At 36.6% G+C, this 23,698-nt stretch overlaps 1 protein-coding gene across 1 annotated transcript in view; it reads left to right on the top strand.

Annotated features, from left to right (window-relative positions):
* KIF20B (kinesin family member 20B) overlaps positions 1-17,124 on the top strand; it is a 39,694-nt gene extending 22,570 nt beyond the window's left edge. Inside the window, exons 20-32 of the mRNA XM_086466539.1 lie at positions 934-1,072; positions 2,324-2,446; positions 2,926-2,986; positions 3,624-3,749; positions 4,020-4,156; positions 5,156-5,311; positions 6,326-6,502; positions 7,023-7,187; positions 10,692-10,895; positions 13,133-13,210; positions 13,945-14,092; positions 15,613-15,755; positions 17,032-17,124. Of these exons, the coding sequence (XP_086322665.1) occupies positions 934-1,072; positions 2,324-2,446; positions 2,926-2,986; positions 3,624-3,749; positions 4,020-4,156; positions 5,156-5,311; positions 6,326-6,502; positions 7,023-7,187; positions 10,692-10,895; positions 13,133-13,210; positions 13,945-14,092; positions 15,613-15,755; positions 17,032-17,109 (1,735 nt within the window). The 3' untranslated portion in view covers positions 17,110-17,124. The remainder of the gene's footprint in view (positions 1-933; positions 1,073-2,323; positions 2,447-2,925; positions 2,987-3,623; positions 3,750-4,019; positions 4,157-5,155; positions 5,312-6,325; positions 6,503-7,022; positions 7,188-10,691; positions 10,896-13,132; positions 13,211-13,944; positions 14,093-15,612; positions 15,756-17,031) is intronic.
* Positions 17,125-23,698: the final 6,574 nt, after the last annotated feature.

Below are 23,698 nucleotides of genomic sequence, written 5' to 3'. Positions count from 1 at the left end.
GAAAGAAAGAAAGAAACAGCCTAGGGATTACGCAGTAAACAGCTGGTTTTGGTAGTAGCTGTTCTAGGTGAACAGAGTCTACTATAAGAACTTGAAGGAATAATGGGTCTAGGTGGATAGAACTTCCCCCAGTCCCGTCTACTTTTTAAATCTTTAAGAAATAAGAGGTGAAATGTATCTCAGGTTATATTTGCTATATGGTAACAAGTGCAATCATGTAAAAATTGCTTGAAGATGCTATGTAGCCCTTCTTCTGACTAGGGTTTGTTTAGTGCCATATCTGTGGGTACCTGCATATATTCTAAAGTACAATTAGCATGAAGGTCTGGGGATCCCCGACCCTGTGCATGTTGTAAAACTTTTAAAGGTTTTCCTTTTGAGGCCTTGTTTTGTATTGTAAACTATAGAATCTAAAGATCCTTCTATTAATCAGTTTTACAGTAAGACATCTTGGATTTTTACTGTAAACGTTTTAAAATAAATATGAGCATTTAAAAATCCATCAAACTTCTTAATTACTTTGTAGCACTTTAACAGCAGTACTTGTTGCGATGTTAACTTTGTTTTTCTATTTTCTTTTGATTTTTATTTATTTTGATCCTTACAAGGTCTGGGATGTAGATATCAAGTTTAAACTTACTTGATGTTAACGTTTTATTACCTTGTAAGGATACTTTATGATAAAGGTTGCTCTACTGTGCTTAAAAATGAAAAAATTGTAGTGTTCAGTAGTGAATCTGAGCATTTTGTTGCTTCAGGATCACGTAATAAGCTGAAATCTAAAAGTAAAATTATAAAGCTTGTCATTGATCTGATAGATCTGAGATTCTCTAAATGAATAAAACCAGCAAAGAGCCTGAGTTAATGTGTAAAAGCTGTTTCTTGGAGATGTAAATACTAATGTTATTTATGTCTCTTGATCTCTAACACAAGGCTACGTAAAGATCTTTCTGAGAGTTCTGCGCTTGTACAGAGTTTGAAAAAAGATTTGCAGAGGAAGGAGGTAGAATATACAGATTTGAAAGAGAAATTTTCTGATGTCAAGAAACAAATTCAGCAAGTACAAAAAGAGGTTGGTAACAATACGCCAAATGTTTCTTCTGCAAGTTTGTTTGGGATTCTGTTATTAAAATGTGTTTTCACAAATCTCAAACTTGCGGATGTTAGAAGTGATTCGTTGTAAGGCTATTTTTAGTGATACATTTAGAGTGACAGCAAATCTTAAGTTAAATTACCATTGAAGCTGTAAGGTAGAGATAATGTCAGGTGTCAAAACACAGATTAGTACAGATATTGAAGAAGGGGGGAAGTAAATTTTATTAATACACTTGAAAAAGGTTTGTGAAAATTATAGCTAATCTGGTTATGGAGAAGGACTTTATCATCTTTATAACAACAGAAGCTTTATATTGTTATTTGTGGCGACTTCAAAGCCTCAGCCTTCAGACTTGTGGAAAATGTTGATCTCTGGTAGGAAAATACGGATTAATCAGAAAAGGAAAGCACTAACTAAAGAGATTTTTCTCTTTTAAATCTGAGCTATGTTTTCTATTAAGGTTGGGGAGAAGAAATGAAAAAATGGAATAATATTTTACTAATGTTAGTTGTTGACAGAGCACTGGAACAGGCTGCTCAGGGAGGTTGTGGAGTCTCCTTCACTGGAGACGTTCAAACCCCGCCTGGATGCATTCCTGTGTGATCTGCTCTAGGTGGTCCTGTTCTGGCAGGGGGGTTGGACTAGATCTTTTGACATCCCTTCCAACCCCTAACATTCTGTGATTACGTTAGTATTTAGTTATCAAGCAGTAGGATTTCTTAGAACCTCATGAGATATCACAAGAACTTAAAATCCAAAAGACTACTGCAAGAGTTCGGGCTTGTAAGTTAAGCCTTAGAAAATTATTGATGTCTTCCCCAGCAGCCCAACATTTTAAGGCCCTCTTCCTACTCAACACTCAGCGTATAATCCTCTGTTTGAGAAGCAGCAAGGAGTGGATGGAATCACATATCAAAAGACATAAGATGACAATATTTTTTTAAAGGACAACTGAATTTGTAGTTTGATTAGGCTCTTTCCTGGTGGGTGGTTTTGGTTTTGCGTTGGTTTTTTTTTGGTTTTTTCCCCTTTCAAATTTAATACTCCATGGTGAAAATCCTTCCCTAGGAAGGATGTACAGCCTAGTTCACTTCCAACTCCTGAAATTTAGCCAAGATGCTTGCAAAAATTTGACTCAAAGTATTTGGTTAATTAGATGACTTACAGAGACTGTGAAAGGCTTATAGCTAAATGTTAGCTTTGCTTGCTGTCTGTGCATTGTTATAGGTGTGTACAATGCAATATGAGAAGAAATCCCTGAGGAACAAAGTTAATGAACTTCAGAAAATTAAAAAACAGTTTAGTGAAGAATTAGAGTTCAAAGAGCGCACAATCCTGCACCTTAAAAAGGTATTTAATTTTTAAAAATTATACTTGCTCTGAATTTTTTAACTAATCCATTAATGAGGCAAGTTTACTAAGCAATAGGAGAAAGCTTGCAGAAATTGATGTAAGAATAAGAGTAGCCAGCTGCAACTAGTTTTAATGGATGAATGAAAGATGTTTAAAGAACTCCCTGCAGGACACTGTCAGATTCTTTTAAATAGAGTAATCTGCCTAGTAAACACATACTTAATACATGCAGATACCCTGATTCTGATTAGTGACACTTAGATATGTTAGTATTAATGTCTTCCTCTAAGCTTTTTTATCAGCTTGATTGCTCCTTTACACTATATGAAAAACTTATTTATTCTGGACTGTTTGTCTTAAATACTTTATTCATTACTTATTAAAGCTCAGAATTAAAAGCTACTCATTTCTAGCATGTGTATTTGTTTCTTTCTTTCAATGCATTTTCTTTAACTTGCTTTCAATGTGATATTTAGGAGCAGTTGAATAGTGAGAAGCTGGAAGAAATCTCCAAACAGTATGAGAAAACACATAAAGGTCAGAAAAATGCATTACTGTTCCGATTTTTTGGGTGTGGAATGGCAACACAATGAGTTACCATGTTGTTAACTAATGTGTAGATTCTTGTATATTTATATTTTAAAATACTGAGAAACTCCAACCTGGACATTAAAATGTTACTGTCTGGAACTAATTTTTATTGAATCATTATTAGCAGGATATTTGAAAGCAAAGAAAAAGTCTCAGAATAAGAAACCTAAGTCCCAGAGAAAGTGTGGATTTGCTGTATTGGTGTTAACTTATTAAATGTTGGTATTTATTTGCCATTTTAGTTGGCCATTTAAAAAAAAAATCGCACTCTGAAACACAAACTAGCGCAATAACAGTTTCTGCAGGTTTGATAAACGTTCAGCAGTTGAATAATGGTTAGTTTTTCATATAATACAAGCTATAGTCTGACTAATATTAACACCGGAATGCTCATCTAAATCAAGTTGGTGACAATCACTTAAAAAATTTTAATTTGGATAGTTCAGTAGAGATGCTCTATTTCTTTCTAATACATCTTTTGAACTCAGGAAATAGGGGAAACTAGTTGTAGTGAAGGCACTTTGGGAGAGAACGGTGGGAACTAGAAGAGGGCTCATCTGTAAATTTATTTTCAAATCTTCAGATCTGTGTGCAAAGGAAAAAATAATTGAAGATATGCGGGTGACATTAGAAGAACAAGAACAGACTCAGATTGAACAAGATCAAGTGCTTGAAGCCAAATTGGAAGAGAACAACAGATTAGTTTGGGGTAATCTCTCCATGGAAAGAGAACAAAGAAGCAAAATTGGTTTGGATGTATTTTGATAGCTGCTTTAAACTTCTGGTTTTATTTGTTGACTGTTACTTAGGCATTAATTTTAAGTAGTGCATAACAAACTTCTAACAATTCTAAAGACTTCTGTTGTCCCTTTGTGGTCATAGCTGATAAATGCAAGTAACTTTAGTAGAAGGATGTGAATGTGGTCAAATATGCATTTGAAGATATATATTATGTAACCTTATTTTGTGTGCTGACTAGAACTGGAAGCATGGAAGCAGAAATATAGAGAGCTGAATAACCAGAGCGATAGTGACTGGCAGGAAAAGATGAGCAAAAATGAGGAGAAAAACATAAATGAAAACGAGGAATTAATAAAGCTACGAAAAGAACTGAAGGTAAAATATGGAGACATAGTTCATAGGTTTAAAGCTGTTAATTTCATTTAGGAGTCTAAATTTTGTCATGTCACTGACAAGAGCTAGGGCATGCTGTGGCAAGTTGTTACACTGGTAAAGGAAACCTCCTCTAAAAACTGCAGTGTGCTTCAGTGCAGCAAAGTCTGAATGTCGTGTCTTTGTAATATATGACATGACTGATGCCCCATAACAGAGTGCACTCTACTACATTATGCTATCATGGACAGTGCTTCTGTAGCTGGGCCTCTCTTACAGTTGTCTTAACTAATTCAACTCCTGAGAGCTGTCTGAACCTCTTTCCTGTCAGTTGCTTAGGGAAATAAATCAAACTCTTTCAAGATCTTGTGCTTGCTCTATGACCTGTAAGCTATTCCTGTTAGGCTGAGGACTTATGTCTAATTCTCTGTGGAGGAGGAAGTAGAATTTTTTTCCAAGAGCTGTTCCGATGCCTTCTGTCTTATGTGGGAGAATGTCTGACAGGAGTTTTGATTGTGATAGAGGAGGAGGCAAAGTTGCTGTGGATTGGTATTCTTAGGTACGCGCTATCTCTGCCTACCATTCCAATTGTACTGCATTCATTGCCTTTCAGTCTTGGGGTAGAAGTTTTCTAACATGTCCTGTAAGGCAGTATAAAAGATTGGGAATTTGTAAGTTAAAAGGGTCTCTTTACCATTACTTTCTGTGTAATGTCAATAGTGTTTGTGACTGACTTAGAGGACTTTTAGAGGAAAAAAAATTCTATTCTGTGAAAATGTGCCAGTCTGAATAAGAAGTGCTAAAAATTGTTAATTTTTTCAATGGAGAAGAACAAATGAGAATGTAATACTTGCATTTGGGAATACACTGGATTAAAACCATACTAGTATTTCTGTTGTCTTTTAGAAATGAGTGTGTTTAATGGTAATCTGGATTTTAAGACTTCTTCTTTTTTCGGCTTAATTTCTACCTCTGGTTTTATTTCCGGTTTCATTAAAATAGGAAAATGAGGCAAAATATCAAACTGATAGAAAGAAATGGCTGGAGGAAAAAATGGGACTCCTAGGTCAAGTAAAAGAAGCTGAGAGCCATCGCAACAGAGAAATGAGAAAATTTGCAGAGGACAGAGAACGTAACGTGGAGCAACGAACAGAAATTGTAAGTGACTGGAGGTCTTGGCAGAGTCCTGTAGTGTAAGTCCTTAGTATAGAGCAAATCTCGTGTCAAGTGTTAACAGTGTGGGAGGTTGAGGATAGCTGGCCTTTGTCAAAGTCCCCTCACTTTATCACATGGTGGAGCCTAGGTGAGATCTCAATATGAAAAGGCAAGAAAAGAATCACAAAATGAAAGAGTATAATACATAGTGGAAGTTAACATGTCTGTTCCTTTCTGTCCTCTCACTACCACTTCACTATGAATTCTTCAGCTTTCATCTTGTGTGTAAAATACCACTAAGTAACCTACACTTATATGAATTGCTACTTAATGAAGCTAGGAAAAACATACTTTGAAAAAATTTGTTGCTTGGCTTTCCTAAAAAAAGCCTACGAGGCTTTAGAAGGAAGAGAAAAAGCAAGAGGAAGTTGACAAAAAAACTTCTTTCCAAGTATAGAGTCAAAATACTACTGGTTTTGCTCCCATATGGCTTTCAAAGGAGAGTGACTGATGGTTAATAACAAGGTGGATGTCTTCCCTGTTCACTAGACTGCATCAAGGTTGTAATTTCTTAAGCATATGAAATTATCATAGAAATCTGTATAATCTGAAACTGTATTTGCATTTAGAACTAGTTAGCAATGACTTTCTGGACTTGTAACCAGTACAGGAGGATGTGAGGAGTTTAGGATTACTTTCACTTTGTCTGTGACTTTGCTTGCCTGAGACTTGTTAGTACTAAAATCACAAAGCAAGAGAAGAGGAGCAGTGGTTCCTACCAAAAATTTTCTTCACATAGAATATAAATATAGATGCAGATTTTCTAATTGAAGTTTGGTTTGCTTTTGCATATTTGTAGTGAAACTAGTTCTACATGAGCTTTCTAAGATCTATGTTGGCTCTCAAGTTTACTAAGGTCATAAAATAGCAGTAACTATGTGAAACCAACCAATTGGAGCAATTTAGATAATGTGTAGAAGTGGTGTTCAATTCTAACCTATTTTTTTCCCCCTTTAGGAAAGGCTTACTGCACAGCTGGTAGAAAAGGACATCAATCTTCAAAAGTGGCGTGAAGAAAGAGATAAATTGGTAGAAGCTTTGGAAGTACAACTCAAGGCTTTGGCTTCTAACACTGTACAGAAAGATAAAGAAATAGCAGAACTGAAACAGGCTGCACTAAAAGATTCAGGAAAGGTCACACCTCTCTTTCTCCTCTATGTGATTTGTTGTTGTTATCCATTACTTCTGCAAAACACTATACTTGCTCTTTATATTTTGAATGTTTTTTGTTCTGAAACACTGTCATATTGAAACCGTTTGCAGGTAATTTAAAAAGCTTTATTTATGTTTTTTGAAACTGAAGTTTTGAAATATTTAGTAGTTCAAATAAACATTCAAGTCTATTTGATTATTTGTTTGCAAACAACTATCACATTTGCTGCCTTTTTCACAGCACCAGGGACTCCATGAACAAATGGGAAACTTCTTATAACTCCACATAAGTAAAATTTGCATTACACCTTCCCAGACTGTTATATCACTTTGAATAGTCACCACTGCTATGTGAAATTGTTGGGTATTGTTGGATAGCTGACTGTGGTTTAGCCTGCAATTCTAAAACTGATTCTACCAAGTAATCGTAATGATGCTCTTGTATATGTTAATTTCTTTTGCCAATCCTGTGATTTGTGGCAATTTTTGCTATCCTTATTAGGATAAGGAAATGGATACAGAAGACCTAAGAAAACAGCTGGCTGAGAAAGATGAGTTTATAAAGGAATTGAAACAACACGTTAACCGTGAAAGTCTTCAGTCTTTGGCAGAAGTACATTTACCTGAAGAAGGACAAGACAAAATAGATCAGTCTGTAAACAAAGAGGTATATTCGTTGTATTTATGGAAAGTATGTACCAGTGACATGTTGTATTGTTGCTTTCTCAGTATATATTTCGGCATCATTGGGAATCTCCCAGAAGTGACTTTTCGTCGTTCTTCATACTTTAAGTGTATCTTCAGTTCTGAGTTCTTGTTCCTTCTTTCTCGCTCACTCAGAAAAAAGGCCTTCAGTTAATAGACTACCGCCTCTCTATACATTATAGAACTTTTGTACCTGAGGGGAAAAGTTGGTTAACTAATCCAGGTTCTAGAGATTTGAAGACATAATATTCGTAGTGTTATGTCAGTGTTAAAGGAGACTTCAGCTCAACTTTCCTGATACCACCTATAATGTGGTAATACAGATGATTCTGTAAAGGTGCCAGCCCATATGGGAGTTCACAAGAACAAACAAGTCTCTTGCATCCACTTAAAACTAAAACAAAACAATATTTGAAGTTTATACGAAGAAAAGATCAACCTTGTCTATTTCCAGAACAAAAATTAAAAGGCTTGCAACTGTACTGAGACTCCTGATTCTGAACAAAACCTTGTGAGCCACATGAACAGTGTTTAAAGAGGTAGTTCTCCTGATAAACTGAATTAATGTTATGTGGCTACATTGCTAATTAATAATGAACAGGGCTAAACGTGGATTTCCTAGCGGTCCTTCCTCTGGCTGCTAGAAGATGCGATTCTCCTCTTGTTGCAGAACTGGACTGAATGCCAAAGTGCATCTCTGCATCTCTTTCATGTCTTCTGCCGAATAAGACTGTCTGGCTAGTTTCTTGCTACTTCATCAATTCGTCTAGTGCCATACAGATAAAGCTTGTGATATGTGAGGGAAGAGACAGAATAGCTCTCAGAAGGGTTATACAGCTTTGTAATAGCAGCTAAGAGAGCACCATGGAATTATTTATTTTTGCTGTAAAGTTAGAGAAGAATGGTTGTGAACAGTTGGTGATTAAGTATTTAGCTGAAGCCAGTAGCAATGATACTTGATGTTATGAATAAGGAGAGGCTGCTAACATGGTTATCATGTGAGAAACTTAAGGTGGTATTGAAGCGAATGGGGTAAAGTTTTTTGGGTAAGTCAAATAATTCTCAGTAAAGACATAGTGGAGATAAAGAAGAAAAACCAAAGTGATCAAGGCGATATGTGTCTCCTTCCATGTGAGGAGAGGCATGTGAGAAGTGTCACTGATTAGGAGAGGTCAAGGCAACCAGAGGATTGTGGGGCTGAGGCTTGTAAAATCATGGTTGTGGTGGGTAAACAGAAGGCAGAACTGTCCTTCCTGAAATCCTGCAAGAACAGGGCAGCATTTAATGAAACTAATAGGAGATAATTTTAAAACAGTTAAAATAACATTCCTATGTGAAGTAGCTAGTGATCTTCTGGACGTGGTGGAAACAGGTACTGTGAACAGGGATTAGAAAAATTTGTAGTAGAAATTCGTAAAGTTATTAGTAAATGGATACTCTGAGGATTAGGCAGAAGTGCACCTTCTGACACTTCTAATGCAAGAACTGAGAATGCTGGGAGCGTATGGAGTGAACAGATGACAAGATGACCAGGAATCACACATGTTATCCTTAAGTAGCATCTCCTTTTGTCACTCTTGGAGGCAGAATGTTGAACTAGACCGACTGTTGGTGAGACCCAGCAGGGACACATCTTATGATCTCATCATGAGTAGGTATTACTGCCTTAAACTTATGTTGTCTTTCAGCCCAGGTGTTTGTTAGCTGTCTGCACTTGAGCTTTTATATTGTAACTTTAGAAATCTCAAAATATTTCAAAGTTTACAGTCTAACATAAACTTTATTCATTCTAAATATTGACAGTTTATGGAAAAACAAAGCAAGAGTAATCCTCTAGCTGGACAAAGTATTCCAGTAAGATATTATGAAGTTAAAATTAATCATTCTCTCAATATCCTAGCAGTGCCCCTTCCTTAAGTGAGGTTGGTATAAAACTTTAAATTTGCAACTTTTATGTGATTGTGTGGATTTTGCTAAATGCAGAATAGGGAAGAAAACGTGTCATGTTGTCTGAACAATTTTAAAGTTTTATTCTGCGAATCTCTTTCTTCGTGGTCAGATCACTTGATTTAGTGGTTTTGGTAGAAATAAAAGCTGTATAACAATTGTGTGAATAACTATCTGACTTCAGCTGTGTGCTTTTGAAAACTTATCTCTCACTGATGCTTATGAAGTGGCTGACTATTAGCTAAGTCACCTGGGGGGAAAAAAAAACCAAAAAAAAAAAAAAAAAAACAAACAAGCCCTTTTAAATGGACAAGCAATTGCAGGGCATATTGGATTTGCTTTCTTCCACTGCAGGGTTCCTGTGTGTAGCTAATGACGCTAACCATTCCTATGTAACTTCTTGACTGTGAACTCTTTCATGAAATAGAAGTTGTAAAGAAAAATGTTATTAGCCAACTCCATTCTTGGGAATGCAGTGGTGCTGGTATTCCCACTCAGAATCCCAGCAGACACTGTTGAAGAAAGTGTTTACCTTTTGGCTTTCCATGAGCTTTGATCATTTTCCTTTTTGAGAGTAGGAAGGTACCCTTCAGGGTGAACCAGTGTAAGAAGCAGCAGTAGTAGCAGCCACCTGCCACTTCTCACCACCAACACCTCCAGCAGCCTATCTTCCAAGTTTCAATCAAAGAGCTGCTGAATTCATTTCTGTATGCTAGCCAGCAGCTGAACTGCTGCCACAGATGCAGGAGCTGGGGAGACCACAGCTCTGACTTTCTTGCTGGTTTTGCTAAGAACAACAGGATTGGGTGGATGGTGGGAGGTGAGTGCTGCCGGGGAAGAATTGTGCAAACTGACCTTTCCATCCCACCCTCACCGTGCAGTTCTTGCAGTTTGGCTGTAAGCAGGCACAGGACAAGGTCTTCAGCTTGTGGGTGCTACCTGAGTGCCTGCTCTTCCTCCAGAGAACAGATAGTGATGTAGAAGTCTCTTACAGGTTGAATTTGGCTTGTAGCTTGCTAGTTGGACCTTGTTACTTACACGATTAACTTCTCTAGTGTAAAGGGGAAGGGAAAGCTCCCTAATGATAAGTTAGAGAAAGATTATGTTTTTCTTTCAGAAGCTCCTATTACTGCCTAGTTCCTAAGGAGCAGCAGAGTTAAGATGAAGAGAATCATGTCAATTCCACTACTTCTAGCTGTAAAAACTGTGGCTAGCTACTGCCCTTGAGGAAAATATCTTGGAAACAAAGTATCAGGCTGAGTTCTGCAAGGAAAACATTTAAGTTCTGTGATCATAGACAGAAATGTTAACTTTTTAAAATTTAACAAAAAAGCTATAGAAAATAAGAGTTAAACTCTGCTATAGTTGAAGTAGATTTCTTCACTTCTGTTATAAGTGTTTGAAAAGCTAGCAGCTGGAAATGGAATGTTTACTTTGCAATCCACAGGGGAGGGGTATGTGTTATAGTTTTCTAACTCATTTTAATACTTGTTTACTTAAAATTTCCATGTGCTTGCAGGACCATTCAGAAATTGTCCTTGACTCTTCTGAAGTGTCCACAGAAAACGGAGAAACTAGTCGGTTCCCAAAACCAGAGATGGAAATCCAGTTCACACCTCTGCAACCCAATAAGATGGAGGTGAAGCACCAGGGCAGTACCTTACCGATTACAGTTAAAATGCTTAAGCCGGGGAAGAAAAGGAAGAGTGAAGAGATGGATGAGGTATGACCTAGACCAACCAACAAAATATATTGTGCAGTTTTTCAGCATATTACTCTGATCATTTCTTGAAATACTATCTTTATCTTCTGAGTCTCATTGAGATACTAATGATATATTTAGGGTATATTTAACCCTCTTCTCCCCACCCCCGCACAAGTGGTGGATCTCTGTTCTGTTATCCAGATTCTGGCCCCTTGTCCCTGATTTGTACTTACTTTTACATTCCTCTCCCCCTGCTGGTACCATTTCCTCCTGTCTCCAGCTCTGATCTGTGGGTTTACAGACCAGTTCTATAGAATTGCTTCTTTTGGTTTAGGCAATCATTGATTATCAATTACAATCTCTTCCAATAGGCAATTATAGGTTAAGCACCTGGGCTTAATCAATGTATTTTCAGCATTTCAAGACCACTGCTTTTGACTTTATTTCCCCAGACTGTGTATTTGTTGATCTTTTTGCACTTAGAGGGACAGCACAGAACTAATTGTACCAGCACCTGAACCTCCCTGTGTTTTGTAGACCTTAATTCCTCTTGAATTCTTTCAGTTGTGCTAGGTTATAGGCTCCAGCCTTCTTAGTACACTGTACATGTTTGTATGTGAGACTAAGGCTCCACAGCAGTTCAAGGTGGTAAAAATCTTCACTGCTTCTACCTGAACTGTGTGTTCTTTTTCTCTGCCTTTTATCAGCATTAGCACCAACACAGCTATCTCTAAGATGCTTACAAAGACTGTGACACCCTAAGACCACGTTGTGGTGGTACTTTCATACTTGTAACCCTACTTGTAGGGCTTCTGAATCTCTGTACTGCTAAGAACTTTTGAAATAGCAGGTGAGCATAAGGGAGATGACCTGTGGATGATTTGGCTAGGTGGCAAGTGATCTCCTTCAGTCAGTGGACTTGTCTCAGCTGGAGAGTGAATTACCTGATGCTTTTCTAGCATTTCTTTCAAGCATTCCCAAGTGATGTATTTTTTTTTTAATCTCTTAGTAAAATAGTTAAGGCAAATAATCACTTCAGTGCTTAGTGTTCAACAGTACTTCAATAAACTCATTTTGGTAAACCTGGAATGCAAAGGTAACTGTTAAAAGCTGTGTAAATTAATTCGTCTGGAATTCAACACTTCATTCTGGAATAATGTCCAGAGTTGATTTAAACTACTTGTGTCTTGAACCAGTTTTCAAGAGTAGTATTCTCTTAGGCTGCTGGAGAAGTAGGTGTAAAAATAACCACCCTTCTGAAGGCACTATAAAAATACCAAACCTTATCTACAGATCAGTGTATTCCATCTAGTGTAGTTGTCCAATGTTTTTAGAGAAGGCTATTTTACCAATCCATTTAAATCCTTTCATAGTGTAGTAGTCCATGTTCAAACCCTCATGGGATAACATTTAGCTAAGTAACCATTCAGTAACATAGAACTACATTGAAAACTATCTTACTGCTGTTTTATTTGCCTGAATTTTACTTGTAAATATTATTTTCATGTTATATATGCCAAACAGTGAGATTATAAAAAGATTCAGTAACTTTAAGTGTTGCAAGCCTGCTGAAGACACGACTTGCACTTTTCAGTTTTCGGAAATTTAAAAAACATTGCCAGCACTAAAACTAGGGACTGAGGGGAGACCTGTAGTGTTAAAACGACCATGTACTGCTCATCTGAAACTTTTAAAAAACAAAACAACCACCTTGATTTTTAGAAACAAAGTCAAATCTTTTGTAGAGACTGCCTTCTAATTAAACAAAGAACAAAATCCTCTTTCCCTTTTCTGACACTGGTGTCAGATGGTATGGCTATTGGCAATCTGAAATCTCTTGGCACCACTTCACAAGATAGAAGATGTTTTATAATTACTGCTAAACAATGATACTATACTACCAGCCTTTTCTTATAGTTGTCACCACAAATATGAATTTACATTTAGATTTGAGTTATCTTCAATTTGTGTGTTCAGTTTTCAAATATCTTAAAGCCAAAAGTATAGGAAATAATGGAGACAAGCAAATAGTAAATGTCAGAATGGTTTGACTACTATGTGTTGGTTTTTTTTTCCAATTCCTTTCCACAAGTTTGTTTAGCATTTAATTCACATTTGGCTACCTCTATCCAGTATTAGCCAATGCCTCCCTACTGTTAGTCATATCACTTAAATAGTGGCTGCTTCTCTAATATAGATAATTGTTGTTCTTTCCGGAAGAATCTTAGTTAAACTTTTCATATTTATTTTCTTAGGATTTTGTGAAAAGTGAGAACAAGAAAAATTCAAAACCTGCTATGACTAATTCACCTTCTACAAACAACAAGAAAATGGTTTGGCTTTATCCTGTTTTTGAAGTTAGTTTGGTCTTTTCTGTGGAGGTGGACTTGTGAAAGGAGCAAACATTCTTACACAGCAGTATCTTGAACAGGATTCTTAAATACTTAACATTGTCTTCCTACAAAAGTCAGTGTAACTGAAGAGAGTAACTCTGTATCTGACAAGAATGTGTAATAGCTGCAGCGTACTATGATTCAAAGGGAAGGGTGTTGCATATTGAATAGTTAGGAAGACTAGTTTGAACATACTATTGGTATATGTGATGTTGTAGGCAATGCCTTTGATGTAAAACTAAGGTTCACGTTATCTCTATGCATGACAATTATAAAAAGGTGATTTTAGGCCTTAGTAGTAACCTGGGCAGGTTCAGAGGTGGGTAGTAGATCTATTTTCCCCATCAGTTTCCTCCTGTTTTATTTATAACTAGAACAACTTGTCTAATAAAATACAACTTTGAATTTACTTTTTTAAAGAAACTACTGGTTTCCTACATTACTCATACCCTTAACTGTATTCCATGAAACTTTGACAGTGTTTTTTTTTGTTCTCTGTATAAAATGAGATTGTCTACTTTACTTGCTGTGGTGCTATCATTAGTATAATGAACAGAGATGTCAGTAGCAAAGCTCAAAGTGTCAGAAAATAACATTGAAGTCAAATAAAATGTAATTAAGCTTGAAGATAAGTCAGTTTTCAACTTAAACGATGATATTGTATTTCTGTACAGATGTCTACTACGCAGTCATTTAGAAAAGAATATCCCTTAAGAAAGCAAGAATCTACATCAAGTAAAAAATCAGCTAAGAAGAAAGATGGAACACTGCAAAAAATTGGAGATTTCCTTCAAAGTTCTCCTACTGTTATTCACTCTAAAGGTTTGTACAGAATAAATAAGGCTTATTCCATGTTGTCTGGGCATTATAGAATGTTTTTTCCTACTATCTTAAACTGTTAATGTATATGTTGTTAAAGGATGCATCTGCTGCGTTAAGTTCTTTTGTTTATGAAATAACAGTCTAAACTGAAGCCTGCTATATTGAATCTTGCAGAGTAGAAAAGGCTGTCTTGCAAGGACCACACGGTTCTAAAGTTTAGGTTAAGTGTGAAAGGTAAACCAGGTGAAATGAAAGGACGCAGTGTGTGTGTAAGATGTTCATATATATTTACCATAAAAGCAATGATAACTGTTAAACTCTGAGTTACTTTGTTCTTGCTTACAGTCAAACAGTTAAAAGCAATTTCAGAAACTTGCCCTACTGTTCTAAAGAAGTCAAGAGCTGAATCCGAACTCCAAATCATGCCGTGTTCTATAAGCAATCCCTCTTCCCCTTCCCTCCCGCTTTGTTTCTGCGGAAACTGTATTAATGATTTTTGATATACATATGTGGGAGAGGAAGACTAGTTCTACAGCATCTGAAAGCCAGTGTCTCACGAAAATGTTTGGAAGACTTGAATAAACTGACTATGAAGCATTTAGTGGACTTTGTTAAGGTTAAGCATAGCCTTGGGAAGATTAACTGCCAGGAATTTCCGTTGAAGGCTGTATTTTTATTCTTTCCCACAGTAAGACGTGATCTGAGTTCCTGTGTTTTTACAAAAAAAGCTTAAAATTAGTGAAGGGCACAAGGAACTGCCACTCTTAAATTCTAAAAGACACTATTTGGTTAAAACAAGGTCTGTCATTAGTCACTGTAGACAGTTAAAATTAAGATCTCTGTACCAACTTGAAAACTCAACTTGCTACAGAGTATATCTTACTTGTCTGCTCTAAGGCAGTCTAGATGATAATAGTGGGATTTTTAAAATTTTCCAGGTTTGTCAGATTGGTTCCATGAGGAAAACTTATCATTAGCAATGGAAAACAAATTCAGACTACTCAGAATTTCGCCCTGAGAAAACTTAATTTGAGCAAATGAGTTCTAGCTTGTAACCTCTATTATAATGTCCTTTATTTTTTCCATTTTTGCATAACTCTGTATTGTTGGGATTTCTTCTTTCCTTCTAGCTCATAATATGTATACACTCTTCTCTTTATAGAACTCGTACTAGTTTGATACAACTGTACAAGTATATAGAGAAAATTCTCTGCCATGTGCTTCTGTCAGCACAAAGAAGTTAAGCCTGTTGTTCAACTCCTGTTGAAGTGTTTAACTTCTAGTGGAATCTGAATCCTAATTGATTTTTAATGTGCTATTTAAATGTGTCCTTCAAGCTTTTGTATCTAAAGCTATAGAAAAATGTGGTAGTCAAATACCACTTCTGAATTTTTGTATTTAAACTTCAGACTACTTCTGTTTCATTTTTAAACTGCTTTTAATAAAGTTTGCTTTATTCATTAATTTTGAGGCTCACGAGACCAGTGAGACATGGATTTCTGATAAAGTTTTTCTTCTAGCAAAGAAGCTGATTGCAACAATAAGCTCTCCGATGTCTGCAGAACCAGAAAAAGTCAAAGAAAAGGAGCTCAAGCCAAAACGAGCTAAGAGAAAGCTGTATTCAACTGACATTTCTTGTCCTCTAGATATCTCTGCTTCTTCGGTAAGTGATTAGAGGTTACTGTTCTGTCCACTGTAGTGTATTTCCGTCATGTTGGCTTAAAATAAACTGTTAGGGGGACAGAACAAACCTGAAAGATCTGAACAAGTTGCAAAAGTTGCTTGAAAGTACTGACATTTCTTGATTCCACATAACCATTTCTTTTTGTCCATTCTTCCTGGTGTACTGCTTAACTTTCTCCATTTTCTCACCAATCTTTTCTGTGTTTAACTGCTGACACTGTATAGGTGATAGAGCAATCACAGAGATATCTTTGAATTTGGATTCATAGATGTCTTAGTTGTGATGTGACGAGTCTTACTTTTTGCTCTACTACAGCACTTGGGTAGCATAAAGGGAGAAGAGAAATAGAGGCCACTATGGGATCCGTAGATTTGGAACGGTGTGAATGAAACAGTAAAGGTAAAGGTCTGCATGTACAATTAACTTTTCAGGGCAAATGAGCACCTAAGGTAATTTCTGATTCCACTTGTGCCCAGCTGGTATTTGGGTTACTTTAGGATGTGGATACATCCATGCTTTTCCAAAGCACAGCTTGGCCTTCTTGGTGTGCTTAAATTGTGTTGCCCTGTCTAAGCCAGCCTGTAAAGCATCTTATAGGCCAGAGCTTGATGTATTGTTCCTGAAATCCAACTCTCTGGTTTTGGCAGTAACTATAGTGATAAACTTACTCTTGGTCTCTTGGAAGTATATCTCCTCATTTTGTGCAGTCCTTTCTTCCCTTCACTATGGTGAGTGCTTTGCCCATACTGAGACATTGTATTGCATTTTCTGTGAATTGTTTGAATGGATGTAACTGAAGCCAAAATGCTGTCCATAGGAGGATGAAGCAAATGACAAACGCAGAGACAGAAACGCAGAGCAAAAGAAGCTTGGAAGTGAAAAGCGAAAGACTGAATCCTGGGAAAGTCAGAGAAAGATAAAGGAATTTAAGCTAAAAAATGTTTTCTGAACGCTTCCTGTTTGACAAAATGAGTATGGGAGATTAGCAGTGAGAGCTGCTTTCAGATCACATTTTTCTTTGGACTTTGGTATTTGTTCCAGCAAAGGTGAAATTCTGTACATTCCCAGTGTTTGTTGCTTACAGTGATGCACTGAAATGGACTCTGTCCTGGAGACCTCTGACTAAAAGATAATAGACAAATTTCATTCTGAAAACAGCTTCTGGGAAAAACAGTGTTGTTGGTTACATAGGTCTAGAAGTGCATGTCATTTGTCTCTAAGGAATGCTGAGTAACTCTTGAAATATCTTTTTCAGATTTTTACAGAACAAAAAGAGAAGGAAAGCCATCATCTAATCATCAAGAGACGGCTACGATCGAAACAAGCTAAATAATCTTGCAAAACCATGTTTGTATTTCCTGGGTAGGGCATATTTCCATTGTATTGTTTCAGCTGATTGTATATAGGAAGTAATAGATACTTAGTCATGCTCTGAAGTTTGTATATAGATGTATGTAATTGTTCTGATGGTTTCCAGTTCTGACTCCATTAAAGCTGAAATACTGTTCAAGAAAACTTGTCTGAACCTTATTTCTTTTTTTTGGGAATGGTGTCTGTGGAAGTGTTTGTATTGTAATTTACCCACTGTGCTTTTTTCAGGTGGCCACTGTACTTACCACAACTTTGAGTGGAAAAAAATGAGTACACATGAAAACTTGTATATCCTCAAATTCTCTAAAGAGATTAAAAAAAAGTTCTGTGAAGGGACAAAATGAAGGAATTGGCAGTATGTGGAGAAATGTTTTTCATCATTTCTGTCATTTTAACTGTCTTCTATTTACTCTTCTAAATTAAGTAACTTGTAAGCATAATATTCTTTAATATTCTTTCTGTGGGAAAGCTGTTAATAATATTCATAATATCCATAAATAATTCTAATCTGTTATTAGAAGTGGCCTACTCTCTGATAGACATTTGACACTTTAACCATCCAGTTCTGCTCAACTAGAACAGCTACTTTTTATATAGTAAGGTTTCAGCTTACAATCAGTGACTGAGTAAACATTTAAAACACTTGGTTTCATCAATGTAGCATTAAGTTGCAGGCAGTGACTGTATTTCATAGGATTTTGCATTGTTTGAAGAACAGTCATCTTTCAGAAAAAGATGAAGTTACTTTGACAATGACCTGGTTTTGACATGGATGAAGCAAGACAATCCCAGTAAGTGATCACTTACTCAACTTCTTGCTCATGCATCTTTCTTATTTTACTTTTCTTGAATTACTGCCAACTGTACAATGTTGTTCTTACTTGGACTATTGGATTATTTTGATTATTACTGCATTGTGGTCTGTTTCACCCACCATATCTATGATTCTATAATATCTTTCTGTTTAAAGAGTTCCTTATCAATCTGGTTTGCACATACATAGCGTTTAGCACCATAGAAAGAGTATTGTGTTTAGAAGATTGCCTTTTGAGGTTTGGTATTGGCCTGACCACAAAAACTTTTCAGAAGTTCTCTGTCAGCATCCAGTCTGGGATATTTTTTCTCTTCCTCTAAGCCACAGTGGTTCATCAGCAACATCTGGCTGGTCTGTAGAGGCAGAGGCAGCTTACTCATACAGCTGAATAAGTGCTGCTCGTTTGTGATAGTACAGCTGTAACCTTACTGTCCTTCAGAAATGATTCCATGGTTTAACAGTTATAGGGGTGTGTGGGTGTGTCTGCTTTCTTGGACTGCTGCTCTGCATTGTCTTTTGTTTGACTGAAGTAAAAAGAAATCACAAACGACATTAAAATTGTTTTTCTTGGAGGGAAAAAAAAATTAAATGCCTGTTGCGGTTTAGCTTTATCAAATGCCATACCTTTAAAATGCAAAGCAATGTAGAAATGGTTATTAGTAATTTCTTTAGAAGTAGTTTTTCTTTTTTCCTTACGTGACTATAGCTTAAATGTGGACAACAATGCTGTGAATCATTTAGTGGCAACACACTGATATGATTTTCTCCTGTTCTCCAGCAGATTGTCTGGTCATGGAATGTCTCTTCATAAGGATAATGCATAGTTCAGCTCTGATAATTCTGACTTGTAAGATCAGATTCTTATACCAAGTTGCTTTGCTAGTTTCCCGAATGTAAAATGGAGTTATACAACCATACTCTTCCTTATCATCTTAAGATGGATTGATGTTTTGTTTTTCCTAACTAGAAAGTGGCAAAGTGAACTCATTCAGCTCTTCCATTGCTTCAACTTTTTGTTTTCGTCTTCTGTCTGTGTGAAGAGAACTTGTTTCCTTTTCATTAGCTCATACTTGGTATTGCCGTCTTCTTTCTTCACTCTTTCCATTCTAACAGAAAAATGTAAAATCCAGGTGATGGTCACATAATTCTAAATAAAAATAAATGAAGGGATATTATGTGACATTGCAGAGGTAGGGTTTTATGCTCTGAGCCTCTCCGTCCTTTTCCAGATCTCCTGTTTTCTTCTATCAGTAGTCCAGATATCTGGACATTTCTTTCAGGGCTATAGAAGAGCAGAGCACTGAAGATTCTTACCTCATGTAGGTGCAAGTTGCTCATTTTACAGAATTCTCATAGCTGGAGACAGTAAATACACAAGGTGAAGTCATATAACAGTCTTAAACAATGGGACAGTACTTGGGATATTTATTCTTTGTCTTAACATTTTGTCTGTTTTTTCAATTTTTAGCAGATGTTCTCAGCCAGCTGTTTATCCTGACCCTTAACTTGTTTTTTCTGAATAGTCTCACTTACTTTTAGAACCTATCAGCATGTGCCTGTTTAGCTGGATTGTTCCTTCTACTGTGTATAACGTTGCCCTTGGCTGCAGTGAAATTCGTATGCCATCATGTTGCCTTGAACGACAGTTTGATTGCTTATCATTAAATGGCCTTATAGCTCTTATTTAACCAAAAAAACATTTGCAAGGTAAACACAGAATTGGAAAGATGCTGAATTACTCAATTATAGGGTTTATGATTTCTTTATTGATTCAAATATGTGGAAAGTAATAGAAATGTCTTCAGCCATTTGATGTCCCTGTGAAATTGCTGATTGATAGTGTTTGTTCTTTTCATTATCAAGTATAAAACTTCATAGTTTCAAATAAGTTGTGCTTCTTTCTGATTTAGTGGGTAAATACGAAATGACAAAATATTTAACAGTTTATTTCAATTACTCTGGTAAATTGCAGTTTAATTATCTGTGCAACTAACTAGGAAGTAGAATCTCCCAACTTAGTCAAGCCACATCCAGGAAATGCCACTGTGTTTCTATCTGTATTGCCAATTTTTCTAAGCTCTTGTATTTACTAAAACTTCATCAGTGTTGCTGAGCTACCTGGAAGCTATATAAAGAGGTGTTTGGTGGTGTTTTTTTTTTTTCTGGAAGCCATTTGAATGAGTGTTTTCATTCTAATCTGAGCTTTACAGTAGCATGTATATATACATGCACAAAATATTTGTCTATTTTACTTACTCTAGTTTTTTCGCCCTAAGTTAGCCTTTGCAATTGCAAGAACCTCACTGAATTAAGTTCCTTCATAGGTGTAGGCTTGGTTATCAGACTCCATGGTTACAAGTTTTTTCATGCATAGAGCAATAAAGCATGTTCCCTTTGCTTTAGTCATGAGATTGTGATTTCTGGACTTCCTACAGCACTTGGAGTCCGAGCTTATGTGTTGCTAGCCTAGAAAATGGGTTATACTTCGTGTACCTCCTTTGTCTATGTTGGGATTATCAAATATTTCCTGAGCAGGAAGAGCATGGCTGTGATATGAAGGGACAAAAACATAATCCAGCAAAGCAGTTTCTTTAATACTATTACATATAAAGATGTCTACTTCTGGAAGGAATGGGAAATACTTTTTTTTTCCTTGTCAAGACTGAGGCTAGCTCAGTATTGTCATCCTTTCAGCTCCTCTGATGGAGAACAAAGCAAAAAGGTGTTTTAGGACATCATTTCCATTTTTGCCTTCTGACTCTTCCTGACAAGTACTGTAGTTAACTAAAAGCGTAGCATGAATAGGTCTCCTCTTTATTTTATTCTTACCTTAGTGTAAGGTTCATCAACTAGCTTGCAAAGCAGAGAGAATAGTTTTAGTCTGTTAATGGAGGGGAGCTCCATTCTTTAAGTAACAAAGACTAAGATAAGCACCATTTAATGGAAATTTGGTCTATGTTTTGACATGGAGAAGACATCTGGTGATACCTGAGTTGTCCTTGTTCTCTTCAGAACTTGGCTGTGGAAAGGTGTACCCTAACAATGTTGTGTGGTGCATGTATCATTGTGCATCATTGGCTGAAAGAGGTAATAAGAGATTCTGTATATGAAATTGGGTCATGCAGCGCTGATATCCTAAGAGAACTCAAATCCCGTGAAGTCAAGTCTCCTGGGGTAGCAACAAGTGACTACCACAGTTCTGCCTTTTCTTTTTCTTCTGCATTTGAGTAAATCTAGTTTCTGAACTGTTTAAAATAGGACAACCTAGTTCAGCATCAATCTCTTCTATACGGTGAAAACTTCTGATACTTAAAATGAAGGTTTTTTTTCCTGAGAGAATAAGCTTAGGTCCTAATAACTTTAATAACAGACTTCTAAGACTTGGCCTCCTTTCTTTGGTGTTTTGTTTTCCCACCCAAGGAAGTAAGTATAATATTCATACTATTTCTGTAATATGAAAAAGTTCTATTTCTGATATTTTGTGTATTACCTAAATCCTGCAAAGTGTGTTGTACAGCAACACCATTGTCTCTGAACAGTTCCTTTTGAGCATGTCATGCTGTGAGGGATAATTCTTACAAAATAGTCTGTGCTGTACTTGTGTCAATCTGCCCAAACTTTTCCAATGGTTAAGCCTCATTTTGAAAAGATGATTTCTTGCTCAACTTCAGCTTGTTTGGGGTGAACTTTTTCCATCGTTGTGGCACTTCAATTGCAGACATAGTGAAAGCTTCTGGAAGGAAAACATGAGGACACTACTTCATATAGGTCAAGCTTTTCTCTTTGGCAAAAGAAAACAAGGAAGAACAGTGGCACCATTTGATCAGACAGCTTATGAAGTGAGGGTAAATTTCTGGATTTAAGAGTGAGAAAAGGGAGCAGGATTTTTTGGGGGTGATATTTCAGTAAAAGGATAGCTTTCTGTAGATAATGCAAGTACTTGAATGCTCTTGAAACTTGATTAGTGCTGTGAGAGAAGAACAACAAAAATACTTTAATTAAACCTGCCTGCTTGGGTCTCTGCAAAGTGAGATAATGTGAATCTTGCGTACGACAGCACAATCCCCTGGAGAAGGCGCTGAGACACTGCTTGAGATCTCCAGTCTCCCCACTGAAAATTTCAGCTGGGAGGTGCAGGGGGGGGCAGAAATGTTTTACTTTGGTTTAAACTAACCCACTCTTCATCCCATTTAGACAAGCTTCATAAATTTCAAATGGGGCCTTGCTGGACTATGTTCTCTTTGCAAATTCCTAATCCTCCAGATCTTTTTTTTCCCCCGCTACGATGATGCTACCCATGCACACGAGCAATCAGCATATAGCCCTGTCATAGGATTTTGTTTCTCATCTTGGGTTTGGGAGATTAAGTATTGCTTTATATGCACTGATGTCCACTGTAACCTGTTCATCCATTGCTGCATACTGACAATTCATAGGAGTTCAAATGATTTTCTTTTTTTTAATGAAGACAAAAGATGCTTCCATTGAAAAATTCATTGGGCAGTACTAGAGGTCCTCCAAGACTTCAGAAAAAGTATGAGATCCTCTTCATGAAGGAAGAGCTGGTTTCCAAAGTTGCTGGATTTTATATTTATAGATCTTTGTATTAATGGATAAAGTTGGAGTCTACCCCCCCCCATGCTGACACTAAACAAAACCACTATTCTGCTGTAGGGCCTTAAAATGCATTTTGTGTAACTGCTGAGTTTGTTTTATTTTTTAATGGTCTATGAGAATAAGGAATATTCTGAGAAGCAAGCTTTGGCTTATTTTATAACCTGAAATTGCCAAATTGTACCTTTCCTGCTGTGCACTGAAGCCTCCATGTACTCTCAGATTGCTGCTGAAAGATGAGTTCTGAAACTCTTATCTGGGAACAAAGACAGGTGTTTTTTGAGTTTAACTGAAAGACTGGCTTTTTCAATGCATTAAATAACTAGAAGATCTGGACAAAATGAGCTCACACCTCTTTCAGTTAATTTCCACTGTTTAAAGTGTGTTTTGCTTTTAAAAAGGAGTCCTTTTAATCATGGATGAATTGCTAATGTGATGCATCGATGCTGTTTCATATCCTGTTGGAAAGAATAGAAAATTCTGGCTAAAATGAAAGTGGATAAAGGAGAGGTAGCATGTGTAGATAAAATGCCTCAGTATATTAAACAGCACATCTATTTTAGGTCTCCTTAAAGTATTGTACCTTATGAGCAGGTATACTTCATCTTGGAAACCTCATATAGCATGGGTAATTCTGTGTATGTTTGAAGAAAGCTATGCAGCTATACTTCTGTGTGCATGACTAATCAAGGAAGATTAGATGTTCTTTCCTTGTTATCTGTGGCAAATAACCCTTAAACAGTATTTCTGCTCTGGCATGTGTTGATGTCTCAAAGCAACACCAAAAACGATTGCATGGGCTCTGTGCAAACCCCCGAATACACTAATCCTCCCCTCAGTGACCTTTAAAACTTTGACTGTAGTCAGATGAGCCAGTTGAAAGGTTCTTGGCTGCCAATATGTTCCTATGCAATCTCCTATGGATTCAATTGCTCAAAGGATAGAAGTGTGGAAGGAAGATGACAGGAATGAATACCTGAGTGTGACAGGAGTAAATTGCCTTAAAAGCAGCTGGCAATGGTATTATATGGTTTTATTTTCTGAAGGAAGAATTGCAGTATTTGTCACTGTACAAATAAACTTTTTCGTAGCTTGTAGACTTGTGATACCCAGGTTTGTGTGA

This window comes from Leptosomus discolor, chromosome 6 (assembly GCF_034619465.1).
Source record: "Leptosomus discolor isolate bLepDis1 chromosome 6, bLepDis1.hap2, whole genome shotgun sequence".
Taxonomy (NCBI): domain Eukaryota; kingdom Metazoa; phylum Chordata; class Aves; order Leptosomiformes; family Leptosomidae; genus Leptosomus; species Leptosomus discolor.
This window is presented reverse-complemented; position numbering and strand designations above follow the sequence as displayed.